This window comes from Gymnoscopelus microlampas (genome assembly GCF_963454915.1).
Source record: "Gymnoscopelus microlampas genome assembly, chromosome: 15".
In the NCBI taxonomy this organism is placed as follows: Eukaryota; Metazoa; Chordata; class Actinopteri; order Myctophiformes; family Myctophidae; genus Gymnoscopelus; species Gymnoscopelus microlampas.
The window spans coordinates 3,793,453-3,819,592 of record NC_139952.1 but is presented as its reverse complement, the minus strand read 5'-3'; the positions used below and the strand labels follow the sequence as shown (position 1 = coordinate 3,819,592).

The 26,140-nt window shown below is 40.1% G+C and overlaps 1 protein-coding gene across 1 annotated transcript in view; it reads right to left on the bottom strand.

Moving 5' to 3' along the window:
- The window catches only part of LOC311061587 (integrin beta-1-like), a gene marked incomplete at both ends in the record, with an annotated part of 30,263 nt that extends 5,750 nt beyond the window's left edge, over positions 1–24,513 (bottom strand). The window contains 6 exons of the mRNA XM_084080273.1: positions 85–240; positions 371–597; positions 844–1,014; positions 2,002–2,233; positions 7,356–7,441; positions 24,447–24,513. Of these exons, the coding sequence (XP_083936399.1) occupies positions 85–240; positions 371–597; positions 844–1,014; positions 2,002–2,233; positions 7,356–7,441; positions 24,447–24,513 (939 nt within the window). The remainder of the gene's footprint in view (positions 1–84; positions 241–370; positions 598–843; positions 1,015–2,001; positions 2,234–7,355; positions 7,442–24,446) is intronic.
- Positions 24,514–26,140: the final 1,627 nt, after the last annotated feature.

The window sequence follows — 26,140 nt, the reverse complement described above, 5'->3', positions numbered from 1 at the left end:
CGTGAGAAAGAACTGAAGTGTCCATTATATTTTAGGTAAGAATAACTTGTTTACAAAAACTATACTCCGGTATGAAACACATACATAGTAGTGGCTCATGGTGTACACGTTGTTCTCCAGGTGACATTTGCCATCGCTGGGCAGGACGATGCCACCCAGCTTGCCATCTCCGGCGAAGTGGAAACCAGCGTCGGTGGAGATCACCAGCAGACGAGTCACGTTCCTCCAGCCGATTTGTTTCTAACAGGACCGAGACAGACAGACGCTTAATTTAGAGTTCAAGTCCGACAAACAGAGGGCAATAGTGTGTAGCTTAGCTAATGCAGTCCAACCAACTACATACTCCAGTGTGTAACTGAATCCTTCTCACCTCGCAGACAGCCACCTGCATGATGGCGTCAATTAAGCCTCCCTCAGGAGAGTCCAGGTTCCCTGAGATCTGCTGCTGACTGACCAGCTTGTTGAACTCGTCTCCTTCCTTGGTGAGGCTCAGGACGTTCTTGTAGCTGAAGGGGCGGGTGCAGTCCTGATTGCCTGTGCAGGGGTTGAGGAGCCCGGTGGGCGTGGTGCTGTTGTTGTCCACAAAGGAACCGAACCCTAAGAACAACAAAGGATTGTGTTTTCAGAGCTACTGTGTTTGCAAGATATTGTACTGACGTACTGTAGAAGACATTTCTCCTGCTGGAATATATGCTGGGGTGAAAGCAGGTTACATATAAGAAAGAGAAAATTTTGTATCAATGATTTATGGCCATCACATGTTTGAACTAGTAGGCTCGCCGATTACATTTCTTGATAAAAAAAAAAACTATTTCATCTAATTTCATTTAGTGAAACTCCTACCGATCCTGAAGTCAGAGGTGATCTCCTGCATTTCCCTCTTGAGGTCGGTTCCCAGGTTCTTGGCGTTCTCCAGATCGTCCTCATTGGAGAAGGACAGGTCCATCAAGTAGTACAGGTCGATGGGGTAGTCCTCGGCACGCTTGAACTTCAGAGAGAAGGTCTGAGGCTCACCTGGTCGGAGAGCGATGTATGCTATTTACTGACATATCTCCCAAAGACAACCACTGTTAACTACTGCCTCTGTCCTTCTAAAAATATTATTTTTTGACTTTGATCTTGCATTAAAAGACATTTTTGAGAATTACAGATTTGTATTTTTCTCCTTCATCCCAACTCATCTAGACTTTTGTTATTCTAACACACTGATAATGTGGGAAAACTTTGTTCAAAAACAGTGTGCAGAAAGCCAAACATAATCCAACTGATCTTTATGCTTTATGACCTGCATACTTGATTGAAGTATTTAACTTTCATTTTAGCTCACTCCATTTTCTTCCTCTGTGCTGCTCCCCAATTCCCTTGGGATTGTCTGTTCCAAAAAACATCTAAATAGATGTTTCACCTCTGTTTTATTGTGAAGTATTTTGCTGTTGGCTGGAAAAGTGCCCAGTTGTCATTGTTATTATCATTAGCATTACCATTATTGTTAGTATTGCTAACGATTACTTTCTGCCAGGGACGTCACGGGCTCTCAGAAGGTGGGGGGGATTGACTTTCGGTGGACTATACCCCTTATTTTACACTTTGGCTATTCAAAAATAGCAGATATACAAGCTCCGCGCTATGAGCTTGTAGATCTGCTATTTTTGAAAAATCATGAAAATCATTTGTAACTGTCAAATGTAAACAGATTTTGTATTTTCAAAATTTTGCGTTTTTTGGGCAGATTTTGTTCGTTTTTTTTCGTGTTTTGGTTACTTTATTTCGGTTTTAGGGTTAGGTTATTTAATTCTTATTTTTGCCTGATTTTACCGATTTATTATCAAACAATATATATATATATATATTTATTTATTTTTTCAAAAAGTGGGGGGTATGAAATCACGGATCTGTGAGAGTGAGGGTGTCGTGACGTACACACAGTGAATGCCCGTGACGCCCCTGCTTTCTGCTGCCAAATGTCCCCAAAGGGACTGATAAAGATGATGTCATCTTTACCAGATCTGAGGGTGAGGGTGAGCTTCTGAGGCTGGATCTGAGTGATCTGTTCAGGGTCTAGTTTCTCAGCCACGTCCTTCTTGCGGAAGTTGCGGTTGGTGACAGGTTTGTCCCTGACAACAACCTTGCTGCCGCGTGGGTTCTCGATCGTGGTCACGTCGCAGTTCTTTTTTATCAGGGATGCCAGGTCGTCGCAACGGGCCAACCTCGACTCGTCCTGGTCCTGGACATTCTGTTGGTTGAGGTAATTCTGTTGTCAGAGAGGAAGAAGAGAGTGACACTGTGAGGGCCAAACAAAGTGTTCAAAGTCAATAGAGATCATTGGTCATCATCAGTGGTGGAAAAAGTACTCAAATTCTTTACTTAAGTAAAAGTACCAATACTGCAATATAAAAATAAGTCCAGAATAAAAAAAATACTTGAAAATAAGTACAAAAGTATTGGCATCAAAATGTACTTAAAGTACCAAAAGTAAAAGTAGTAAATATTTGAAAATAGCAGATCTACAAGCTCGTAGAGCTTGTAGATCGAGCTTGTAGATCGGCTATTTTCAAATAGCCTATGTATAAAATAGGGCAAAAGTGGTTATTGTATGTTTCATTATATCATAGTTTATATCTGAAAAGTAACTAGTAACTAAAGTTTTCAAGTAAATGTAGTGGAGTAAAAGTACAATATTTGCCTCTGAGATGTAGTGGAGTAGAAGTAAAAGTATTGTAAATTGGAAATACTCAAGTAAAGTACAAATTTGTACTTAAGTACATGTACTTGATTACTTTCCACCACTGCTGGTCATCACATGATTTGCATTGCAGTTTTTCAGGAATTTAGACCATCTGATCAAAAAGAGGGAATAACCATTCAATACAGGATTTATTTTTAAAATACTTCAGTTGCCATTTGACACAAAGTGTGACTATTAGGTTTCTTTCACATTTTGAGCCTGCAGGCAAAAGCCAAGAAGAAAAGGAGGATAGTGTTTACTTCTCCAATTCACAGACTCTGTCTCTATGACGTTTTCATTCATTAAACAAATTATTTCCATTCCATTATTTGAAAACTGTAAACAAGGACGGAGTCACAGAAATGTTCAACAGATGCGACTCTTGGATCCAACATCAATGATATGCAATTCATTATTCTCGGACAGCAAGCATAAAGAGACACAGATACAAATAAGGTTAATTATGTGTATAGATTGAATGCACATGAATATGATAGCCTACAAGGCACAGAGAGTCTGAGACAGTGCACTGAGTCAAAACAGCCTAATTCTAGGGGTGTGCCGATATATATGTATATATATTTTTTACAATCATTATAATCAGGCATGCAAACAGCCCCGAGGTGAAAAGGGTGACAACATGTTGTTGTTTTTTCGGGTCAGGTGTCACACTATTGCCCTATTTGGATTGAAAACGGCTATTGTAGCTGAAAAGCTACAAGTTTGCATGTCTGAATAATGCAAAAACAGAATTATTTGTTTGCATTTACTTTTTTCCTCCCCCATATATTTTCATAATAAAAAAAAGTGCGCATCGTATCGTATCGATATCGTATCGAAGTTGTGAGCCAAATATCGTATCGTATCGTTTGGTGAAATTAGTGTATCGGCACACCCCTAATTCCCAGGACACCACATGACCTGAATAATCCTTTTTCTCAAACATTCATCAAAACGATTAGATTGATTTTGAAGTTCAAATGAAATACTGTTTATGTAGAAGAGAAATTCAATTCAAATATATCACATCATAATAACCAACATAAAACAACTTCACCAGTTAATTACCACCAGTCTGCTGGGTAGGGATGCAACAATATAGGCGGCTGAAAATATGGTTTGACCCAAAAATAATTTGAACAAAAGGTTTCTCAATGGTTTATTGTAGTATCAGGTGTACTTAATAACATATCAAAAGTTTACCGAAATCTGATCATTAGAAATGTCAAATTTCCAAGATGGCCGCCACCAGTTCCTTAAAAGACCATTACTCCTTCATTATTTGCCCTACACAAGTAATTTTGGTGCCTAACCCCATGTTTTGGTGCTCTATGAATCCAATTAGCATATATAAATTATAAGCAAGTGATTATAAGTACAATTATATATTATAAAGCAATTGGTTATAAGCATATTTAACAATGTCATTGGACATTTCTCCCTTTTCTACATACTGTAATGCCCAGGATTGGTGAATTAATCATGTAATTCACATTCTGTTGAAGCTTCAAAAATGTACAGTATTTGGATACCAATAAGGAATACATTAATTATTACTGGGTGGTACTGTGACATTTGTAAAAACATGGCTACCAAGTGATAGACTGGGAATATTACACAAATCTTGGAAGAAATTCCTTACAGAGAAATGTCTTCACCAATTTGTTTGTAAAGGTGTCCCGTTCCCAAACTGGGGGTCCCCCAAATGATTTTGGGGTCCCCAGATGGTTGGCTTTATGTGCAACATTGTTTTCTCACTCAACAGTAAACCAACCAACATACAGTATAAATGTATAGCCTACATAGTATCTGCACATTTCTAAAGTTACAATTTAAATACTCTTAAGACTCAATATTACCTCAAATATATGGGTATGGGTAAGAAAGAGGAAAACATTGTGAAAACATTGGGAATATTAATGGTCAGCCACCACCGACTCTCCTGTGAGCCAGTGCGACATAGGGACACTCCTCTCAGCCTTACGCATTAGCTAAATTCCAATACCTTAATTTCTGCCTCCTCCTCACTCCGTTCTCCAGCGTGCCGTGACTTAGAAATTGTTTGCATCCCAAATGCTAAGTTGCTTTTGGAGGAGCTGAGAATGAGGAGAGCGCAGGCTCCCTAAGCCTACTTGGAGTGAGATCTGGCAAAGATACAAGTTTATATTTCATGTGTCGTTTGCAGAACTGTCTTCGTTGAAATTGCGTATCATTTCTGTTGGAGGTTTTGCACGTCGGACATGGGGGAGATCAGAAACTCAGGGTCTCCTTGCCTCCTCCTAACTTTGCTCTTCTGCACTCCAAGTGCCCAGGGAGCAATCCAGTGACCCCCATACTCCCCTCTACTCACCTGAGGGGAACCCTAGGCCCACTAAACTCTAGACCAGACCCACCCCTCATACTCCCCTCTGTCTAGGCACCCAGTAGATACTCGGTTCTGACAGCTCTACACTAACCTCCATAACCACCCCCTCCCCTCTTTGCACACTCACACTGATTGCCTTCCTAATGTGTTAAAAAGTTCTATATCTATTTAATGTTTTTTCAAAATCGTGTGTCTACAAGATGACACTGCGCATCCACGAGTAAAATAAATATTCTTGTGTATGTGGGGGAGGAGTTATGAAGTTCCTGTGGGGTGAGTAAGGGGAGGGGTGCAGAGATATTGGTTCATAATGCAAGACATTGTTTGGGGGTTGGGGTGTATAGTCAAAGATTAATCTAGTTTGGGCTAAATTTGTTCCACAGCTATCCAAAACCTTTCAATATTAAAAACAACACTATCTATCAACTGACAATATTCTCTGCCACTACCTTCTGAATTACTGCAAATTGTGACTACTAGTTTTGTTGTGTTTTGAGGATATCTTGAAGCCTTGTTCCAGTAAAAAATAAATATAAGTAGTTGAACATTTATTATATAATTAGTTAAGTTAACTTGAAACGGGTGACCATTTCAGAGGATTTTAATAGGGTCACAAACAAAATATTGGATTTCACAATTATCTAATTGTATCTCTGTAATTTGGACCAAGTCCAATGGATTCCCAGGCCCCCAAAACATGGGGTTAGACACAAAAAGTATTTGTCTAGGATAAATGATGAAGGAGTTAGGCTGTTTTAATGATTTTTGGGGCATCTTGGACGCCATCTTGAAAATAACACCTTTCCAATGGGCAAACTTTGGTAAACTTTTAGTATGTTATTCAGGACACCACATACAACAAAAAACAGTTGAAAAACCTTTTGTTCAAATTCTTTTGGGGTAAGGTGCTTTTTTTTCATATATTCAGCCGCCTAATAGGCTCTATGCACAGCAGCCATATTGTGAAGAAATTCTCAGGTGTTGCCAATGATACTAATGAAGGCTCTGTTCCATTCTGGTCAAACAGAGACAGGGTGCTGATGTTGTGCATGTTCGCTCACTGGAAACACTCTGTTACACCAGGGACCCTCATGGTTCCTTGAGGGGCTTCCAAATGTGTAACTCTGAGAGTGTACAAATGGAACCAAATGGACCCTTACATTTGTACACTCTCAGAGTTATTGGGGTCGTGGAAATGAAAGGGTCTGAGTACTACAGTGTGCTACAGTAAATGGAACAGAGCCTTCATTAGTATCATTGGTAACACCTGTGAAGGAAGCGATAATATGGCTGCTGTGCATAGAAAAAACAATTACGGTTTCACCATTATTACGCGTATAAGTTATTCCACAACACTATGGATTTATAAAATCACATGGGCATTGGTAAATTAGAGGTTTCATTGTATTACAGTTGCTGACTTTCAAAACAAATAAAATACAGATAATACAGTATCCAAAATAAATTAGAATAATAAGGTTTATTTTTCTTTCTTTTTTCACACTGTGTTGATGAGCCTCTACAGTTATAGAACTGACATTTTAAATCACGATTAACCACGTATGCCCTATTTTTTGTAGATCGGCTATTTTCAGTGTTGCGTCAACAAGTATGAAATAGGGCATAAGTGGTTAAGCCTTGTCTGTTAAAATGGCTGCTGTATCACGTGTACAAAAATGAACAGGCATATACTGTAATTTATCAAGACTTTCCTGACAGCCTTTTTTTCCAGGTGTAAAATCTAACGAGTGACATCTCTGTTACTCGCTTTGATGTCAGGAGCTAAAGAGGTACAGTCAGGCTCGGCAAACAGGAAACAAATACCAGTCTACAATAACACTGTGATGTCAAAATTCACAACATTCACAGTTGACAGCCAATTCATTTGAACCACATCAGTTTCAGATAAAAAGAGATGACTCAAATTGAACTCATATTCCCACCTCCGTAAATGTGTAATAAAAAGCAGTATTGTACTAATCTACTGTTTTGATCAGTGGCTTTATATTATGTCACATAATATAGTCTTTAAATATAATAACCACAGTCCTAATATTTTTGATTATTAAACTACATGATACTTAGCCTATTATAAAACATAAGAAATCACAGAGTTGGACGAGGAACCACATCTTAGACAGCGCTGATACCATTGCTCAAAATCCCCCCCCCGACAAAAAAATAGCAGACACATCACTCACAGACAAAATAACGATCACATCTATGATACAATAGTGAAATGTCAGCTTTAACAATGGAACTCACTTCGTCTGTGCACCATCCACACGTTTCAGAGACCTGGATACATTCCCCACATGAGTGTGCATTTGCCTTAATGCAGATACTCTCCTCTGAAATGAATACACAAACAATGAATGTATATGGAAACAGTATTATTTACCACTTGAACCCTATAGCGTCGCTATTCTGAGGGGAACGTTCACCAAAGATTGCTCATCCACAAGCTCACAACGTGTCGCGTTGCAACGCGTTTTGGGCTTGTAGATTGGCATTTATTTATCTTTTAACTCCATTTTTATCCCACGATTTTGTAACCCCATTTTTTACACCCAGTGCCAATTGTCTATGTAATCCTTGGCACTACCTTCCCTCTGCCAACCTAGGGAGGCCAGGGCCGAGCTCATGCCTCCTTCGATGCATGAGAGCCAACTGACCTTCTTATCACCTGACAGAGGAGAGTTTCCCCGGTAGGAAGTAGCGCGTGGAAGGAACACGTTATTCCAACCAGTTCCTTTCCCCTCCATCAGGCGCCCCGGCTGGCCAGGGGGAGGCCGTATTGTGACCAGAATTACTGCATGTTTTTGTGAGGGTGACCTACCCTAGGGAACACGGGGAGAACATGCAAACAAGATTGTCTATTTTTGGTCGAAGGGATTTGGCGTAGAGTGAAAAAGAGCGTACCAAGTACAGTTTCAACTCCAGTCAGTTTTACTAAGTATAGAGGGTTTAAGTTAGCACTCACTTCATTTGAGTGCTAACTTCGACACAGTCTGACATTTGACACAGTCTGAGTTGCTGGCAGTGAAAACATTTTATGGGCTACCTTCCAATTTAAAGGAGATGAGTCATGCTTCAGGCAGTTTTTCCAAGGAAAAAAATAATAATATTGTCATAAAACTATAAATGAGTAAGTGATAGACGTGCACAGATAGACTCTAGGTTTCGCCCTCTGGACAAGCAAGTGCCCGTTTGAACGTTTTTTTAATTTACAGTTTACAGTTTGTTTGTTTTGTTTTGTTTTTTACAGTGTAGCCTTCATGTCAAGGTCCCCCCCAAATTGACACTCATCAGCCCACAGACCCCCATTTGAAAACATAAGCCAGGGACCCCCATAAGAGAAGATTAGGGACCCCAACTGTAGACCCACTGGTGTAACAGAGTGTTTACAGTGAGCCAACATGCACAATATCAGCACCCTGACTCTGTTTGACCAGAATGGAACAGAGCCTTCATTAGTATCATGGGTAACACCTGTGAATGTCTTCATAATATGGCTGCTGTGAATAGAGCCTATTGGGGTCATTGAGAGTTCAGAGTGCCCACTTTTACTTTCGCTTTAGTTTTGACCAGTGTGCTAGTGGTTAGAACCAGTAGCCTACTTTTAATGTTTTTGCCGACATTTTAGCAACAGTAGGAGCCTGGATTCCCAATGTGAATGAAAATAGCATGTTCAAAGTTTGTCAGTAAAAGAAAGGTGGACATTGGCAATGGACTGAACAATATGCATTCATCCTATTATGCCAAGAGGCATGTAGCTCTGGTGGAGAGGCACTGACCACATTTGAACTGAAGCCAAACAAAAAGACAAGCTGACTCTCTGATTCCAGCAGCCAGTAGAACTTAAATACTGGCTGATGATGATGATAATGATGATGATGATGATGATGATGATGATGATGATGATGATGATGATAATGATGATGATAAAAAACAGGGACACCAGGTGTTGCCTTTGAGCCCTTTGGAGGTGTCGTGGGCCTATCAACGAAACACCAATGAAGGAGGGTGCCCACCTTAAGACCCCAGTGAAGTGTTTACCCCTACCCCACTCAATACCAAGTGCTGATTAATCTAAGGGATTGTGCTATCTAGTCCTATGAGCTCAGCATTGGGCGTAGCTGCATTGGGAACTCCTCATGTGGTTATGGCTGAGTCATGCTGACATGAGCGTGACGTCAGAGGTCCGCCCGCCAGCTGGCCGGCCAGGCCGCCGGCCCGTCCTCCCTTTAGTCAATTTTAATATAGGATAGGATGATAACACACATATTGCTCACCAGTGGTGTAAAGTAACTAAGTACATTTACTTAAGTACTGTACTTAAGTACAATTTTGAGGTATTTGTACTTTACTTGAGTATTTCCAATTTCCAATACTTTTACTTCTACTCCACTACATCTCAGAGGCAAATGTTGTACTTTTACTCCACTACAATTATTTGAAAATTTTAGTTACTAGTTACTTTTAAGATATAAATTATGATATAATGAAACATACTGTACAGTAACCACTTTAAACCTATTTTAAACCTAGGCTATTTGAAAATAGCCAATCTACAAGCTCACAACGCGTCGCGATGTGACGCGTTGTGAGCTTGTAGATCGGCTATTTTCAAATATTTAGTACTTTTACTTTTGTTACTTGAAGTACATTTTGAAGCCAATACTTTTGTACTTTTACTCGAGTAAATTTTGAATGCTGGACTTTTACTTGTAACAGAGTATTTTTATATTGCAGTATTGGTACTTTTACTTAAGTAAAGAATTTGAGCACTTTTTCCACCACATATTGCTCAGACTCATATTTACCTGTACAAACAACACCAGCATCTTGACTGTGTCCACAGCCGCGGTTAATTCCAATCCCCCAATTGTAGCACTGCGAAAGCTGTGACTCATAGCCCGAACACCTGAAACCATCCAACACGTTTCCAACACCCTGTCCGAAGTGGGCTTTCCTTGGTGCTGACACGCGATCCGTTCCACAGCCTAACTGTCTACACACAACCTCGGCATCGGATCGATCCCACTCATTATCACACACCGTCCCCCAGCTGTCACCGTAGTACACCTCCACTCTGCCCGAACAGTTGTCTGAACCACCGACCAGCCTCACTGAATAATCAACTGAATGAGAAGAAAAACATTAAAAGATGACAATGATCAGCCTATAAGAACGCTTACCAACATGCAGGAGTGTCCTCATAATAAAGACTTGACATGACCCTTAGACCAGTGGTTCTCAAACTTTTTCATGTCAAGGACCCCCAAATTGACACTTATTAGCCCGCGGACCCCCATTTCAAAAGATATGCCAGGGACCCCCATAAGAGAAGATTTTTTACAGCTCTAGCAGTGATTCTCAATCATTGTAATTTAAGGACCCCCCAGTTTGACATGCATTAGGGGCTACATACCCCCATTTAATGGCATTTCTATCTCTGGGACCCCAATTCATATTGTAAAATCATTGTTAATTTAACTCTGAGAGTGTACAGATGGAACCAAATGGACCCGTTAGGGTCCATTTGGTTCCATCTGTACACTCTCAGAGTTACAGACCCATAAGGGTCCATTTGGTTCCTATAAATCATTTAGCTGGGGACCCCCTGGTATCCCCTCAAGTACCCCTGGGGGTCCCCGGACCCCACTTTGAGAACCAATGCCTTAGACTGTACGCCATGTATGCTGAATCGTATGAGGCAGAATCGTAAAACATAGACAGTGCATTTTAGCTGTGACTTTGGATGAGTCCACTGACTGATAGTGAATAATACTCAGTTCAAGGTGGTATTTCAATCTTCTGTACAGGTACATTAAGAATAGTAGTAGCCTACTTATTTATGTCGTATTGAATTGTTACAGTAGTTTTGCAGAAAACAACCTGTTGAATATTATGAAACATCAGACAGCATATGGCTATTGAAATAAATACAATTACGACGTACAAGCTGTGCCTGTAATAAATCTCACACTACTAGGCAGTCTGTGGTTCCACGTACCACACGAGATGCCCTTTCTTTTTCGCTTTCACTCAAAATGTCTGTTTACGCCACTAAGGTAGGCTACCATAGTTTACAGCAACACATTCTCACTCCCAACTAGTCACTTAATGAAGAACCGTCAGTAGCCCCTAAACGTCCGATTATGAAGGTCCTGGTTCCCCTAAAAGTCCGATTTTGCAGTCCTGGTTATTTCTCCCTAACGCCCTAAAAAGTCCAAACGGGACTATGTCGTTTGCGCATGCGCAAATGAACGTTCAACATATTGTGGTGGGTACAGGAAAACTACGAGATGGTTACGTCTACCAAGAGAATGATAGAGAAAGCCACCTCAACATTTCCCAACGCAAAAGTAGTCATCTCGGCACTGCTACACAGAGGCGACGTCGAATACGACTACATCAACGAAATCAACGCACAGACCTCCAGAATCTGTGCAAGGAAGAGTAAGGTCCACTTCGCAGAACACCCAACCCTACACAAGGGAAGCCTACACGACGAGGTACACATCCGCAAGGCTGAAATTCCAACCTTTGCAAAGAGCCTGAAGGACATAGCACTCGACCGCGACTATCCTACAGACACAACACCCTACACACACAACCATCGTGGACAACATCCTACACCCAGAGGACACTCTACTAGACGTCACCACCCCTATCAACCTAGCAGACCCTCTCCTAGACACCTCTCCGCTCCATCCAGACCCCATGCCACACAACAGGGTGGCCCAACCACACCCCTGAGGCCTATCCTCACTGCCCCACCCAGACCTCATCCCACACACAGCACACCCACACCACTGATGTCCATCCCATACACTCTTGCACCAGCCTCACCACCACCCACTCTCCCCCTCCCTCTCCAACCATACACATACGCACAGGCGGTGACCAGAGCCATCCCAAGCACACACAGTATCGAGCAAATGTTCAGGGATTTCTACACAGCATGGGCCCAGGGCAGAACCCCTGGAATGTAACAACAATGTGAACAATGGAGTACAAATCACTCACTATATCATCCTGGAATATACAAGGTTTGAGGTCGACTGCCCTTGGCATCAAGAGCAGAACCACAGACTTTGCCAAAGAGATTGCAAACATAGACATCATTGTTCTACAAGAGACATGGCACAAAGGGGACGGCCCCACTGGCTGTCCTACTGGCTACAGAGAACTTGTGGTAGCATCTACAAAGCTGGCAGGAGTCACCCAGGGAAGGGACTCTGGAGGTATGCTAATATGGTACAAATCAGAACTAGTCCACGCCATTAAGCTAGTCAAAACTGGAACATCTTCCATCTGGCTAGAAATAAACAAGGAACTTACCACAACCGAAAAAAATGTCTACCTGTGTGCCACCTACATCCCCCCAATTGAATCCCCTTACTATACAGAGGACTTTTTCCCCACACTAGAAGAGGATATCAGCCGTTTCCAGGCACACGGTCACATTGTAATCTGTGGAGACCTAAATGCCAGAACAGGACAAGGGCCTGACACCCTCAACCCACAGGGAAACAAACACCTACCAGGAGGGGGAAACATCAGCTCCCCAACATGTCCCCCGAGATACAATCACGACAAAACAACAAACAAACATGGGTCACAACTGCTACAGCTCTGTCGCTCACTGGGTCTGTACATTGTTAACGGTAGACTCCGAGGGGACTCCTTCGGTAGATATACATACAGCTCATCCCTGGGAAACAGCTCGGTAGATTACTTTATCACGGACATAAACCTAGCATCGCTCAAAGCCTTCACAGTCAGCCCGCAAACACCCCTGTCAGACCACAACAGAATCACAGCCTATCTAAACAGATCAACACACAGACACAAAGAACAAACGCCAAACAAACTACATACTATAAGAAAACGTTACAAATGGAATGAACATAGCGCAGAAGCTTTCCAAAATGCTATTAGGCAAAGACAAGTCCAATCACAACTGGATCATTTCCTAGAAAAAACCTTTGAAGAAAACAGTGAAAGTGTAAACAGGGCAGTAGAAGGCCTCAATCATATATTTGAACTAACAGCCTCACTAGCAAACTTAAAAGTATCAAACAGGAAAGCCAGAAAAAAAGTTGAAAATGACAAATGGTACGATAATGACTGCATTAATCTCAGGAAAAAATTAAGGAAACTATCAAACCAAAAACACAGAGACCCAGACAATCACAACACACGTCTCCAATATGGGGAAACACTGAAACAATACAAAAACACAGTAAGAGAAAAAAGAGATCAACATGTTAGAAACCAACTGCAAGATATCGAAGATTCCATACAGACAAACAGCTTCTGGGAAAACTGGAACAGACTTAATAAACTAAAACAGGACGAACTACCCATCCAAAATGGAGATATATGGGTGAATCATTTTTCTAGCCTCTTTGGCCCAATCGAGAAAAACAAAGAGCAAAAACAAATAAAAGATAAACTACAAAACCTAGAGTCAGCCGTAAAAGACTACCAGAATCCACTAGATTCCCAAATCAACCTAAAAGAACTACAAGACAAAATAAAAACACTTAAAACCAAGAAGGCCTGTGGGGCAGACGGTATTCTAAATGAAATGATAAAATTCACCGACCTCAAATTCCAAATGGCCATACTAAAACTCCTAAATATAGTGCTGAGCTCTGGGATCTTCCCCAGCACATGGAATCAAGGGCTGATAACGCCACTCCACAAAAGTGGAGACAAATATGACCCAAATAACTACCGTGGGATCTGTGTAAACAGCAACCTCGGAAAGATCCTCTGCATGATCCTCAACAACAGAATCCTAAACTTCCTCACAGAAAGCAATGTCCTGAGCAAATCACAAATTGGCTTTCTACCAAAATATCGCACAACAGACCACATTTACACTCTAAACACCCTAATTGACAACCAAATAAACAAAAACAAAAGCAAATTATTCTCCTGCTTTGTGGACTTCAAAAAAGCATTCGATTCAATTTGGCATGAGGGTCTGATGTACAAACTATTGGAAAGTGGCATAGGGGGGAAAACCTATGACATCATAAAATCAATGTACACAAACAACAAATGCGCAGTTAAAATAGGCGAAAAGCACACAGACTTTTTCCCCCAAAGCCGAGGAGTTAGACAGGGATGCAGCCTGAGTCCAACACTCTTCAACATATATATCAACGAGTTAGCAAAAACGTTAGAACAGTCTACAGCTCCAGGCATCCCCTTGGCAAACACAGAAATCAAATGCTTACTTTTCGCAGATGACCTGCTGCTGCTGTCTCCAACCAAGGAAGGACTACAGCAGCAACTTGATCTCCTACACAAATTCTCACAGACATGGGCCCTGACAGTGAACCTAACTAAGACTAAAATCATGATATTTCAAAAAAGATCCAGCCGCCAAAACCATCAATTTTTCCTAAATACGATCCCACTAGAACAAACAAAAAACTATACCTACCTTGGCCTAAACATCAGCAGCACAGGGAACTACAACCAAGCTGTAAAGGACCTGAGAGACAAGGCAAGAAGGGCATTCTATGCTATCAAAAGAAACATCAAAATAGACATCCCAATTAAAACCTGGCTTAAAATACTGGACTCTGTGATAGAACCAATTTCCCTCTATGGTTGTGAGATCTGGGGACCATTAGCAAACCATGACCTTGAAAAATGGGATAAACACCAAACCGAGACCCTACACACAGAATTCTGCAAATCCATTCTCCGTACCCAGCGAAAAACACCAAATAATGCATGCAGGGCAGAACTAGGACGATACCCACTCATAATCAAAATAAAAAAGAGAGCACTTAAGTTCTACAACCACCTAAAAGAAAGCGACCTAGATGCACTCCATAACAAAGCACTCACACACAGCGAAACTCTAGAGAGATGCCCCCTCAGCCAGCTGGCCATGGAACTCCGGGCACAAACACAAACAGAGCCACGAGATAGAAAACCCATCGGACCAAACAAAATTATAAAACAGCAAAAGGAAAACTACCTGACACATTGGAAAGAAGCAACACAAAAGCAGAGTAAACTAGAATGCTATCTGGCCCTAAACAGAGAATACGCAGTGGCAGAATACCTGAGCACCGTGACCGACCCAAAACAAAGAAAAATCTTAACTAGGTACAGACTCAGTGAGCACAGTCTTGCGATCGAGAAAGGTCGTCACAGGCAGACCTGTATCCCGAGAGAAGACAGACTATGCACCCACTGCACACAAAAGGAAGTGGAAACCGAGCTACACTTCCTAACCGTCTGTCCATTGTACCAAGACATCAGAGACACATACTTCCCACAGATTACAACCACACACAGAGATTTTGAAAACATGACCAATGACAAAAAACTCCCATATCTGCTGGGCGAAGTACAACAATGTGCAAACACAGCAGCAAGATTCGTGAGCTGCTGTGATAGGAGAAGGATATCGAACGGAACACAACCACCCTAAAGACGAATCATTGTGTATATTCCTGCACTATATTTGCACCCAGTGATCTTGGTACATAGAAATTGATCTATTGAAGATTCTGACTTTCAAATGTACATTTTTTGTTTTGATTGTATTGCTGTATTGTTGTATTGTGCTTTTTGCTTTGGCAATGTAAACGTATGTTTTCTCATGCCAATAAAGCCCTTTGAATTGAATTGAATTGAATTGAATTGGGTGTGGTGGATTGCTCCATTTACAACGCTAACGTCCAGGTCATAAACGATCAGATTTCAAATATGAAGTGCTTAACTAAAGGCCACGGATGTTATAATTGTGTACGTTCCAGCTTGAGTACCCATATCTTCCGTATTGTTCAATAAAAAGCCTTTTAATCCGATCGACGGCCATTTTCTCCGTCTTTTCATCAGCTTTCAACTATGCGATCCTATCGGTCGGGAGGTGTATTGCACATTATAACTCTATGCAAAAATGGCCGACGATCGGATTAAAATGCTTTTTATCCAACAATACGGAAGATATGGGTACTCATGCTGAAACGTCGGCATGTATAACATCCTGGGCATTTAGGTAAGCACTTCATATTTGAAATCTGAACGTTTGTGTAGACGTTACAGTTGTAAATTGAGCAATTCATCACACCAGGTTGAAGAATGTCCATGACCGTCATCTTTCAGGCCTACCGCTGATAACCATTAGCACATTGGTTCTCAAAGTGGGGTCCGGGGACCCCCAGGGGTACTTGAGGGGGTTCCAGGGGGTCCCCAGCTAAATGATGGACAGGGACCAAATGGACCCTTATGGGTCTGTAACTCTGAGAGTGTACAAATGTAACCAAATGGACCCTAACAGGTCCATTTGGTTCCATTTGTACACTCTCAGAGTTAAATTAACATTGATTTTAGGCCTACAATATGAATGTGGGTCCCAGAGACCTACATGCCATTAAATGGGGGTCCGTAGCCTAATGCATGTCAAACTGGGGGTCCTTGAAATTAAAATGGTTGAAATCACTGCTAGAGAGCCGTAAAAATCTTCTCTTATGGGGGTCCCTGGCTTATCTTTTGAAATGGGGGTCCGCGGTCTAATAAGTGTCTATTTGGGGGTCCTTGGCACGAAAAAGTTTGAGAACCATTGCATTAGCACATGAAGTCAATTCATTGTTTAATTTCAAATAAGTTTAATTTCACTTATACCACTTCATTCTGTTGATGTTTCTATTTTACTGCTACAGCAATTCATCACAAGGCTTTTTCTTTACTATTTAGCATAAATATAGTCCTGGTTATTTCTCCCTGGTTATTTGCCCCCCCCCCCTCCCCCTTTTTTGTACATACTTTTTATTTTATTTTGATCATGTTTTGTTTTGTATATATTTCATTATTTTCTCATGACCTTTTTTGTACATAATGGTATATTTTTTTTTCCCCCTCTGTATTCTTATGTTGATTTTTGAACTGTTTGGTTGCTACTATATATGTCTATGAAATTAATTCAAGGACCCCAATGGAAACAAGCCCGCAAGGACTTTTTTGGCCGGACCTTTTAGACAAAAGCATTATAAATGTAACTGTGTTGTTTTGCATTCTTTTGCCTAATAAAAATTTCAATCAATCAATTCAATCAATCAATCCCTAACGCCCTAAAAAGTCCAAACGGGACTATGTGGTTTGCGCATGTGCAAAGGAACGTTCAACATGGTGTGGTGGGTGTGGTGGGGATTGCTCCATTTACAACGCTAACGTCCAGGTCATAAACGATCAGATTTCAAATATGAAGTGCTTAACTAAAGGCCATGGATGTTAAAATGGTGTGCGTTCCAGCTTGAGTACCCATATCTTCAGTATTGTTCAATAAAAAGCCTTTTAATCCGATCGACGGCCATTTTCTCCGTCTTTTCATCAGCTTTCAACTATGCGATCCTATCGGTTGGGAGGTGTATTGCACATTATAACTCTATACGAAAATGGCAGCCAATCGGATTAAAATGCTTTTTATTGAACAACACGGAATATACGGGTATTTTTGAGGGATCGTACATAATTTTAACGTCCGTGGCCATGGGGTAAGCACTTTATAGTTGAAATCTAGACGTTTATGTAGATGTACGGGCCGTAAATGGAAAAAGTGCAAACATCAGGTTGAAGTGTCATGATATGAAATCTATCTATCTACATTGGACTGACACAACGTGAGCTAAGAGACGTGGTTTAAATGCAACATAACACACATCACCACCCAAACAAACATGGAAATATTCTGTGCATTTTCATATTTTGTTGATCATTTTTCGATAAGTGTTTGTTGAGAACGAGAGATTTGTTTAACTTTTCCAACCCCGTGACGTCACGTCAGATTACTTCCGCATTCCGCGTGTTCGTACTCATGTCTCTGTCAGTGTCAATAAAGATCTGACAAAACAAATGTTTTATGATCTATCTAAACGTTCAAATGTTTTAAAAAGGTGCTGACCTTATGGCCACGGATGTTACAATTATGTGCGGGCCCTTAAAAGTACCCGTATTTTCCGTATTGTTTAATAAAAAGCATTTTAATCTGATTGGTGGCCATTTTATCAGAGAGTTGTAATGTTGCGTGAGTGCAGTACACCTTTCAACCCATAGGGTCAGGTGAAAACATATGGAGAAAATGGCCAGCAATTGGATTAAAAGGCTTTTTATTGAACATTACAAAATATAAAGGTACTTTTGAGAACCCATACATGATTTTAACATCTGTGGCCATGAGTTAATAATTTTATATTTAAAGTGTGAAGAGTTATGTTGATGTACAGGCTGTAAATGCAGAAGTGCAAACACCAGGTTAAAGTTTCGCCATGACTGCCATAATGTATTATGGTTTCCAAGTGCTATACTGCCACCAGACATAAACATTAAAACAGATCAAATAATTAAAATCTTTTTTTATTGTTTTTAACACCCTCCCTCACTAATTGGATGACGCTGAGTCGAATCGTGGGTTACATCAATAGTCTACAATTTTTCAATTAGAAGTTATAGATTTTTGAAATATAAAGTTAAGCTTTTCTCACATTTTTCAAAAATATTTTTTTTTAATTAAAAAACACATTTGCAGACTCAGAAAAGGACGTTGAATTGAATGGGATAGGTCTCGATTTTTTTTAACTTTTGGGAAAGTGGTTTAAACAAGCATTAAATTGTCATAAACGTGAGGCTTTTTTCACAAAAATATATTTTTTTTTTTTTTTTTTTTTCGACCCTTCCAACCGCTTACTGAGATGATTTCGAGTCGAATGGTAGGTTACATCAATGGTCTAGAATTCTTTAATAAGAAGTTATCGATTTTTGAAATAGTTCAAGGTTTAGCTTTTCTCACATTTTTTTTTAAATATTTTTTTTTATATTAAAAAACACCTTTTCAGACTCAAAAAAGGACGCTGAATCGAATGGGATAGGTCTCGATTTTTGTAAACTTTGGGAAAGTGGTTTTGTCAAACATTGATTTGTATGTGCGGTATCGAGCACCTAATCTGTGATAAATCAATGGAGATATTTTTTAAAAATCTGAAACTTCTCTCCATCCATGTTGAGAGTAAGCCGGATTTATTGGAACCAATCCTGATTTTTTCTGACACTGATAAGTTCAAAAGTTCACCGAAAAGACTGCAAAGGTCGACGCGGCCGAAACAATTGCATTTGTTTTAATATCTCAAATACGATAAGGACTTATAGTCCAATGTTTGGATATGTTGTTCAACTTGCCAAGACGCACGCATGGATATCTTGTTTGTCCCTAACCGACATTTTTACCAATTTCTGAATTTGGCTCTCAGTATGGGTGAACGTTCTACGACTCCATGTACCTTATGTCATTGTCAGAAGCAAACGTTAGAAGTGTCGTAGCGGGACAAACAAGACATCCATACGTGCGTCTCGGCGAGCTGTACAACATATCCGAACGACGGATTCTAAAAACGTATCGTTAAGGAGATATGTCGTGTTATTTTGCGAAATAAGTTGAGATTAGTCCCCAGCCATTTAAGGAGAACGGTAAGGCCGTGTGCGAGAAGAGTTATACGAGCACGTTCGGGGTGGCGCGCTGATGCATATACTGGTGTCCGATTTTGTTTTTACTATTTTTGAACAGTTTTTCGCTATTATCTCAGCCACTAGGGGGCGAAAACACAATCGGACAACGGATTCCGTATCTGCTAATCAGCCCAAACGCGCCAATATAAGTTTCCTCACACGAGGACATGTGGTTGCGAAAGCTAGGGTTACGCGCTTTCTCGATTAACTTGGCCACTAGGGGGCGAAAACACGATCGGACAATGGATTATTTATCAGCTCTTCAGCGCGAACGCGCCAATATAACTTTCCTCTCACACGGACATGTGGTTGCGAAAGCTAGGGTTACGTGCTTTGTTGATTAACTTGGCCACTAGGGGGCGAGAACACGATCGGACAATGGATTATTTATCAGCTCTTCAGCACGAACGCGCCAATATAAATTTCCTCTCACACAGACATGTGGTTCTGAAAATTAGGGTTACGGTCCTTCTAGAATAACTTGGCCACTAGGGGGCGCCGAATCGGACAATGGATTATTTATCAGCTCTTCAGCTCAAACGCGCCAATATAACTTTCCTCACACATGTTATTATTATTATTATTATTATTATTATTACCCTTATTATTATTAATACCCTTATTATTATTATTATTATTATTCCAGTGTGTTACTGCTCTATACATTACATTATTATTCCAGTGTGTTACTGCTCTACATTCAATTATTACCCTTATTATTATTATTATTACCCTTATTATTTCAGTGTGTTACTGCTCTATAATTACATTATTATTATTATTATGATTATTATTACCCTTATTATTATTATTATTATTATTGGAATACAATACACACGGGGTGCCTTAAATATTATAAAATGAATTACAAAAGCAATATCAGCGTTGCATCATTTCGTTTAAAGTACTGAGAATTGGGAAATACTCCAGTAATGTAAAAATACCTCAAAATTGTACTTAAGTACAGTACTTGAGTAAATGTACTTAGTTACTTTACACCAACGCCCTATAGAACCACAAACAGCAATTATTTGATCTGTTTTAATGTTTTAATGTTTATGTCCGGTGGCAGTATAGCACTTGGAAACCATAATACATTATGGCAGTCATGGCGAAACTTTAACCTGGTGTTTGCACTTCTGCATTTACAGCCTGTACATCAACATAAATCTTCACACTTTAAATATAAAATTATCAACTCATGGCCACAGATGTTAAAATCATGTATGGGTTCTCAAAAGTACCTCTATCTTTTGTAATGTTCAATAAAAAGCCTTTTAATCCAATTGCTGGCCATTTTCTCCATATGTTTTCACCTGACCCTATGGGTTGAAAGGTGTACTGCACTCACGCAACATTACAACTCTCTGATAAAATGGCCACCAATCAGATTAAAATGCTTTTTATTAAACAATACGGAAGATACGGGTACTTTTAAGGGCCCGCACATAATTGTAACATCCGTGGCCATAGGGTCAGCACCTTTTTAAAACATTTGAACGTTTAGATAGATCATAAAACATTTGTTTTGTCAGATCTTTATTGACACTGACAGAGACATGAGTACGAACACGCGGAATGCGGAAGTAATCTGACGTGACGTCACGGGGTTGGAAAAGTTAAACAAATCTCTCGTTCTCAACAAACACTTATCGAAAAATGATCAACAAAATATGAAAATGCACAGAATATTTCCAGGTTTGTTTGGGTGGTGATGTGTGTTATGTTGCATTTAAACCACGTCTCTTAGCTCACGTTGTGTCAGTCCAATGTAGATAGATAGATTTCATATCATGACACTTCAACCTGATGTTTGCACTTTTTCCATTTACGGCCCGTACATCTACATAAACGTCTAGATTTCAACTATAAAGTGCTTACCCCATGGCCACGGACGTTAAAATTATGTACGATCCCTCAAAAATACCCGTATATTCCGTGTTGTTCAATAAAAAGCATTTTAATCCGATTGGCTGCCATTTTCGTATAGAGTTATAATGTGCAATACACCTCCCAACCGATAGGATCGCATAGTTGAAAGCTGATGAAAAGACGGAGAAAATGGCCGTCGATCGGATTAAAAGGCTTTTTATTGAACAATACTGAAGATATGGGTACTCAAGCTGGAACGCACACCATTTTAACATCCATGGCCTTTAGTTAAGCACTTCATATTTGAAATCTGATCGTTTATGACCTGGACGTTAGCGTTGTAAATGGAGCAATCCCCACCACACCCACCACACCATGTTGAACGTTCCTTTGCACATGCGCAAACCACATAGTCCCGTTTGGACTTTTTAGGGCGTTAGGGATTGATTGATTGAATTGATTGATTGAAATTTTTATTAGGCAAAAGAATGTAAAACAACACAGTTACATTTATAATGCTTTTGTCTAAAAGGTCCGGCCAAAAAAGTCCTTGCGGGCTTGTTTCCATTGGGGTCCTTGAATTAATTTCATAGACATACATAGTAGCAACCAAACAGTTCAAAAATCAACATAAGAATACAGAGGGGAAAAAAAAAATATACCATTATGTACAAAAAAGGTCATGAGAAAATAATGAAATATATACAAAACAAAACATGATCAAAATAAAATAAAAAGTATGTACAAAAAAGGGGGAGCGGGGGGGGGCAAATAACCAGGGAGAAATAACCAGGACTATATTTATGCTAAATAGTAAAGAAAAAGCCTTGTGATGAATTGCTGTAGCAGTAAAATAGAAACATCAACAGAATGAAGTGGTATAAGTGAAATTAAACTTATTTGAAATTAAACAATGAATTGACTTCATGTGCTAATGCAATGGTTCTCAAACTTTTTCGTGCCAAGGACCCCCAAATAGACACTTATTAGACCGCGGACCCCCATTTCAAAAGATAAGCCAGGGACCCCCATAAGAGAAGATTTTTACGGCTCTCTAGCAGTGATTTCAACCATTTTAATTTCAAGGACCCCCAGTTTGACATGCATTAGGCTACGGACCCCCATTTAATGGCATGTAGGTCTCTGGGACCCACATTCATATTGTAGGCCTAAAATCAATGTTAATTTAACTCTGAGAGTGTACAAATGGAACCAAATGGACCTGTTAGGGTCCATTTGGTTACATTTGTACACTCTCAGAGTTACAGACCCATAAGGGTCCATTTGGTCCCTGTCCATCATTTAGCTGGGGACCCCCTGGAACCCCCTCAAGTACCCCTGGGGGTCCCCGGACCCCACTTTGAGAACCAATGTGCTAATGGTTATCAGCGGTAGGCCTGAAAGATGACGGTCATGGACATTCTTCAACCTGGTGTGATGAATTGCTCAATTTACAACTGTAACGTCTACACAAACGTTCAGATTTCAAATATGAAGTGCTTACCTAAATGCCCAGGATGTTATACATGCCGACGTTTCAGCATGAGTACCCATATCTTCCGTATTGTTGGATAAAAAGCATTTTAATCCGATCGTCGGCCATTTTCGCATAGAGTTATAATGTGCAATACACCTCCCGACCGATAGGATCGCATAGTTGAAAGCTGATGAAAAGACGGAGAAAATGGCCGTCGATCGGATTAAAAGGCTTTTTATTGAACAATACGGAAGATATGGGTACTCAAGCTGGAACGTACACAATTATAACATCCGTGGCCTTTAGTTAAGCACTTCATATTTGAAATCTGATCGTTTATGACCTGGACGTTAGCGTTGTAAATGGAGCAATCCACCACACCCACCACAATATGTTGAACGTTCATTTGCGCATGCGCAAACGACATAGTCCCGTTTGGACTTTTTAGGGCGTTAGGGAGAAATAACCAGGACTGCAAAATCGGACTTTTAGGGGAACCAGGACCTTCATAATCGGACGTTTAGGGGCTACTGACGGTTCTTCATTAAGTGACTAGTTGGGAGTGAGAATGGTGTTTACAGCGGATCATGGTTAGGAAAAAGCCAAATTGACTTGGATTCTAATAGTTTAATAATGAGGCGCATGCTACAGCCCAATGCAGGCTCTATGCACAGGTGTTACCAATGATACTAATGAAGGCTCTGTTCCATTCTGGTCAGACAGAGTCAGGATGCTGATATTGTGCATGTTGGCTCACTGGAAACACTCCGAAATGGCCCTTTACGGATGTGTAACTCTGAGAGTGTACAAATGGAACCAAATGGACCCGTGAGGGTCCATTTGGTTCCATTTGTACACTCTCAGAGTTATGGGGGTTGTGGAAATTGAAATATCTGAGAACCACTGTGCTACACTAAATGGAACAGAGCCTTCATTAGTATCATTGGTAACACCTGTGAAGGAAGTGATAATATGGCTGCTGTGAATAGAGCCTTTTGAACAGTATATTCAGGCGTACATTATTATAATAATCTGAATGGCGGCTGTGAATGCGGTTAGAAAGTGTTGCATTGCCTCTACGACAGATTTTGATTTATATCATGCCCTGGTAAATAAACAAGCTTGACTTCTATGATTAGTAATCTCAGACAAATGGGTATCATGCTGAAATGGGTAGCATGTTATGATGAATATAGGTCTACAGGTTGAGTATCTGTAGATTGTACAGTAGACAGTAGTCTCGCGTAGCCAGACCCCACAGAAAATGAAAAACAGCGACCTCTGCTTTTCTGATCGGAATCTGTTCTTGAGAGATTAAGTAGACAGAGACACAGGACGGAGAATAGAAAGAGGTTGATGTGACACAAATCAAGAGCTGGAAGTACCAATAATTGTAACTAAATCATGTGATATTTGTTGTCAATAAAGAAATGTATCATATTAAAATGTCTTCTGCATCTTACCTTGTTGTGCCCTGCTGTTATGAAGGACTGATAATAATACCGATATCAAAAGTAACCGGAATTCCATCTGTAAAAAGACACAAAAAGCACAATAGGGTAAAAAAATCACACCCAGTGTGAAGTGGGCGGTGTGTGGTCATCACAACATGACTCACTTTAAAAAAAGGATAAATGACTTTTTTTAAAGTCCATACTGCTATTCATAGGGCTGCACATGTGTCATGTGTTTCGCTAGCCATCACAGTCCTGAATTTGCAAAGTCAGCCAATCACATTACAGTTATAGTTATTTCTTTCCTCATTTCAAACATAGTAATATTTTCTTCCATCTTCTTATCTTCAATGTGTGTTTCTTCTCTGTCCTTTGACCTCATGATTTTCATTGTATCATTTTCTTCTATTCTCATTTCAGCTAAAGCAATTTTTGGATTCTTCTTTACGTCTCCCACGAACCTTCGTCTCTTCCATTGTTGGATTATATAGGCCACTGTATTTTTAGAAATCTTAAATTCAGCTGAAATTTCTCTGGAACCTTGACCAGATCTGTGCTTTGTCACAATTCTGTGTTTAAGCTCTTGTGATATACACTTGGGTCTCACAAGGCCAGTTCTAGGAAGACTTGCCATTGTCTTTGTTTCGGTTTTTACTTTCCTCATTTTAACCATAGTGATTTTGCGATTCTTTTTCACTGATCTCATGAAATACACAACATCTCAGTTAAATATACTACTCTCACATCAAAATGGTTTTAGATTAGCCAATCACAGGATGTGAAATTGGAGCACTATGTCACTGTTGTGACACCCAAGTAGGTGGTGTGTGGTCATCACGACATGACTCACTTTAAAAAAAGGATAAATGAATTTTTTTAAAGTCCTTAGTGCTATTCATAGGGCTGCACATGTGTCATGTGTTTCGCTAGCCAATCACAGTCCTGAATTTGCAAAGTCAGCCAATCACATTACACTTAGTGGTGATGACACTAGCTGTAATTTGATTGGCTGATATGAAAAAAGTATCGATTTGCATTAACAATGGAAGGGAGAATAGGGGGTACATACATTTTTTGGTCGGTGTCCAAAACCCACTTATAGGGGGCGGCTACACCGCCCCAAAAAAAGTAATATTCAGTCAAAACCGCTCATTCCATTTGCAGTGATTTATTACAGAAGTAATACATAAACTTCAATTCCTAGATTACCACTGTTACAAAACAAGCAAAAAGCCCATGTGTAGGAAGGACTGCAGTCCAAATTGCAGTGTCTAACAGTACAATAATAGCCCGCCCCAGACAAACAGCCTCAATAATGGAACTGTGGTCCACATGTTTGATGTTAATGTGATTCCTGAATGAGCAGCTTCCTCACTGAATGAGCAGCTTCCTCACTCAGAGCAGGTATCAGTCAACAACATGTAAACAGGAACCTGGCCCAGAGTTACTATGCCAATCCCGTATGCAGGGCCAAGTACAGAGCCAAAGGTCAAGTTTACACTGATGATAGTGCTATCAAATAAGTATGTGGCAATGTATAAAAAGGATAATTCCTTTTAACAGGTCGTTCATGAAAGTCCTTGCGGTCTTGTTTCCAATGAGAACCTGTGAGCAATTAGGGGTTAAGAGTCTTGCTCAGGGACAAATTTAATTTCATCGACACATATAAAATCTATGAAAAAGTTTAATCTGCAGCATAATTT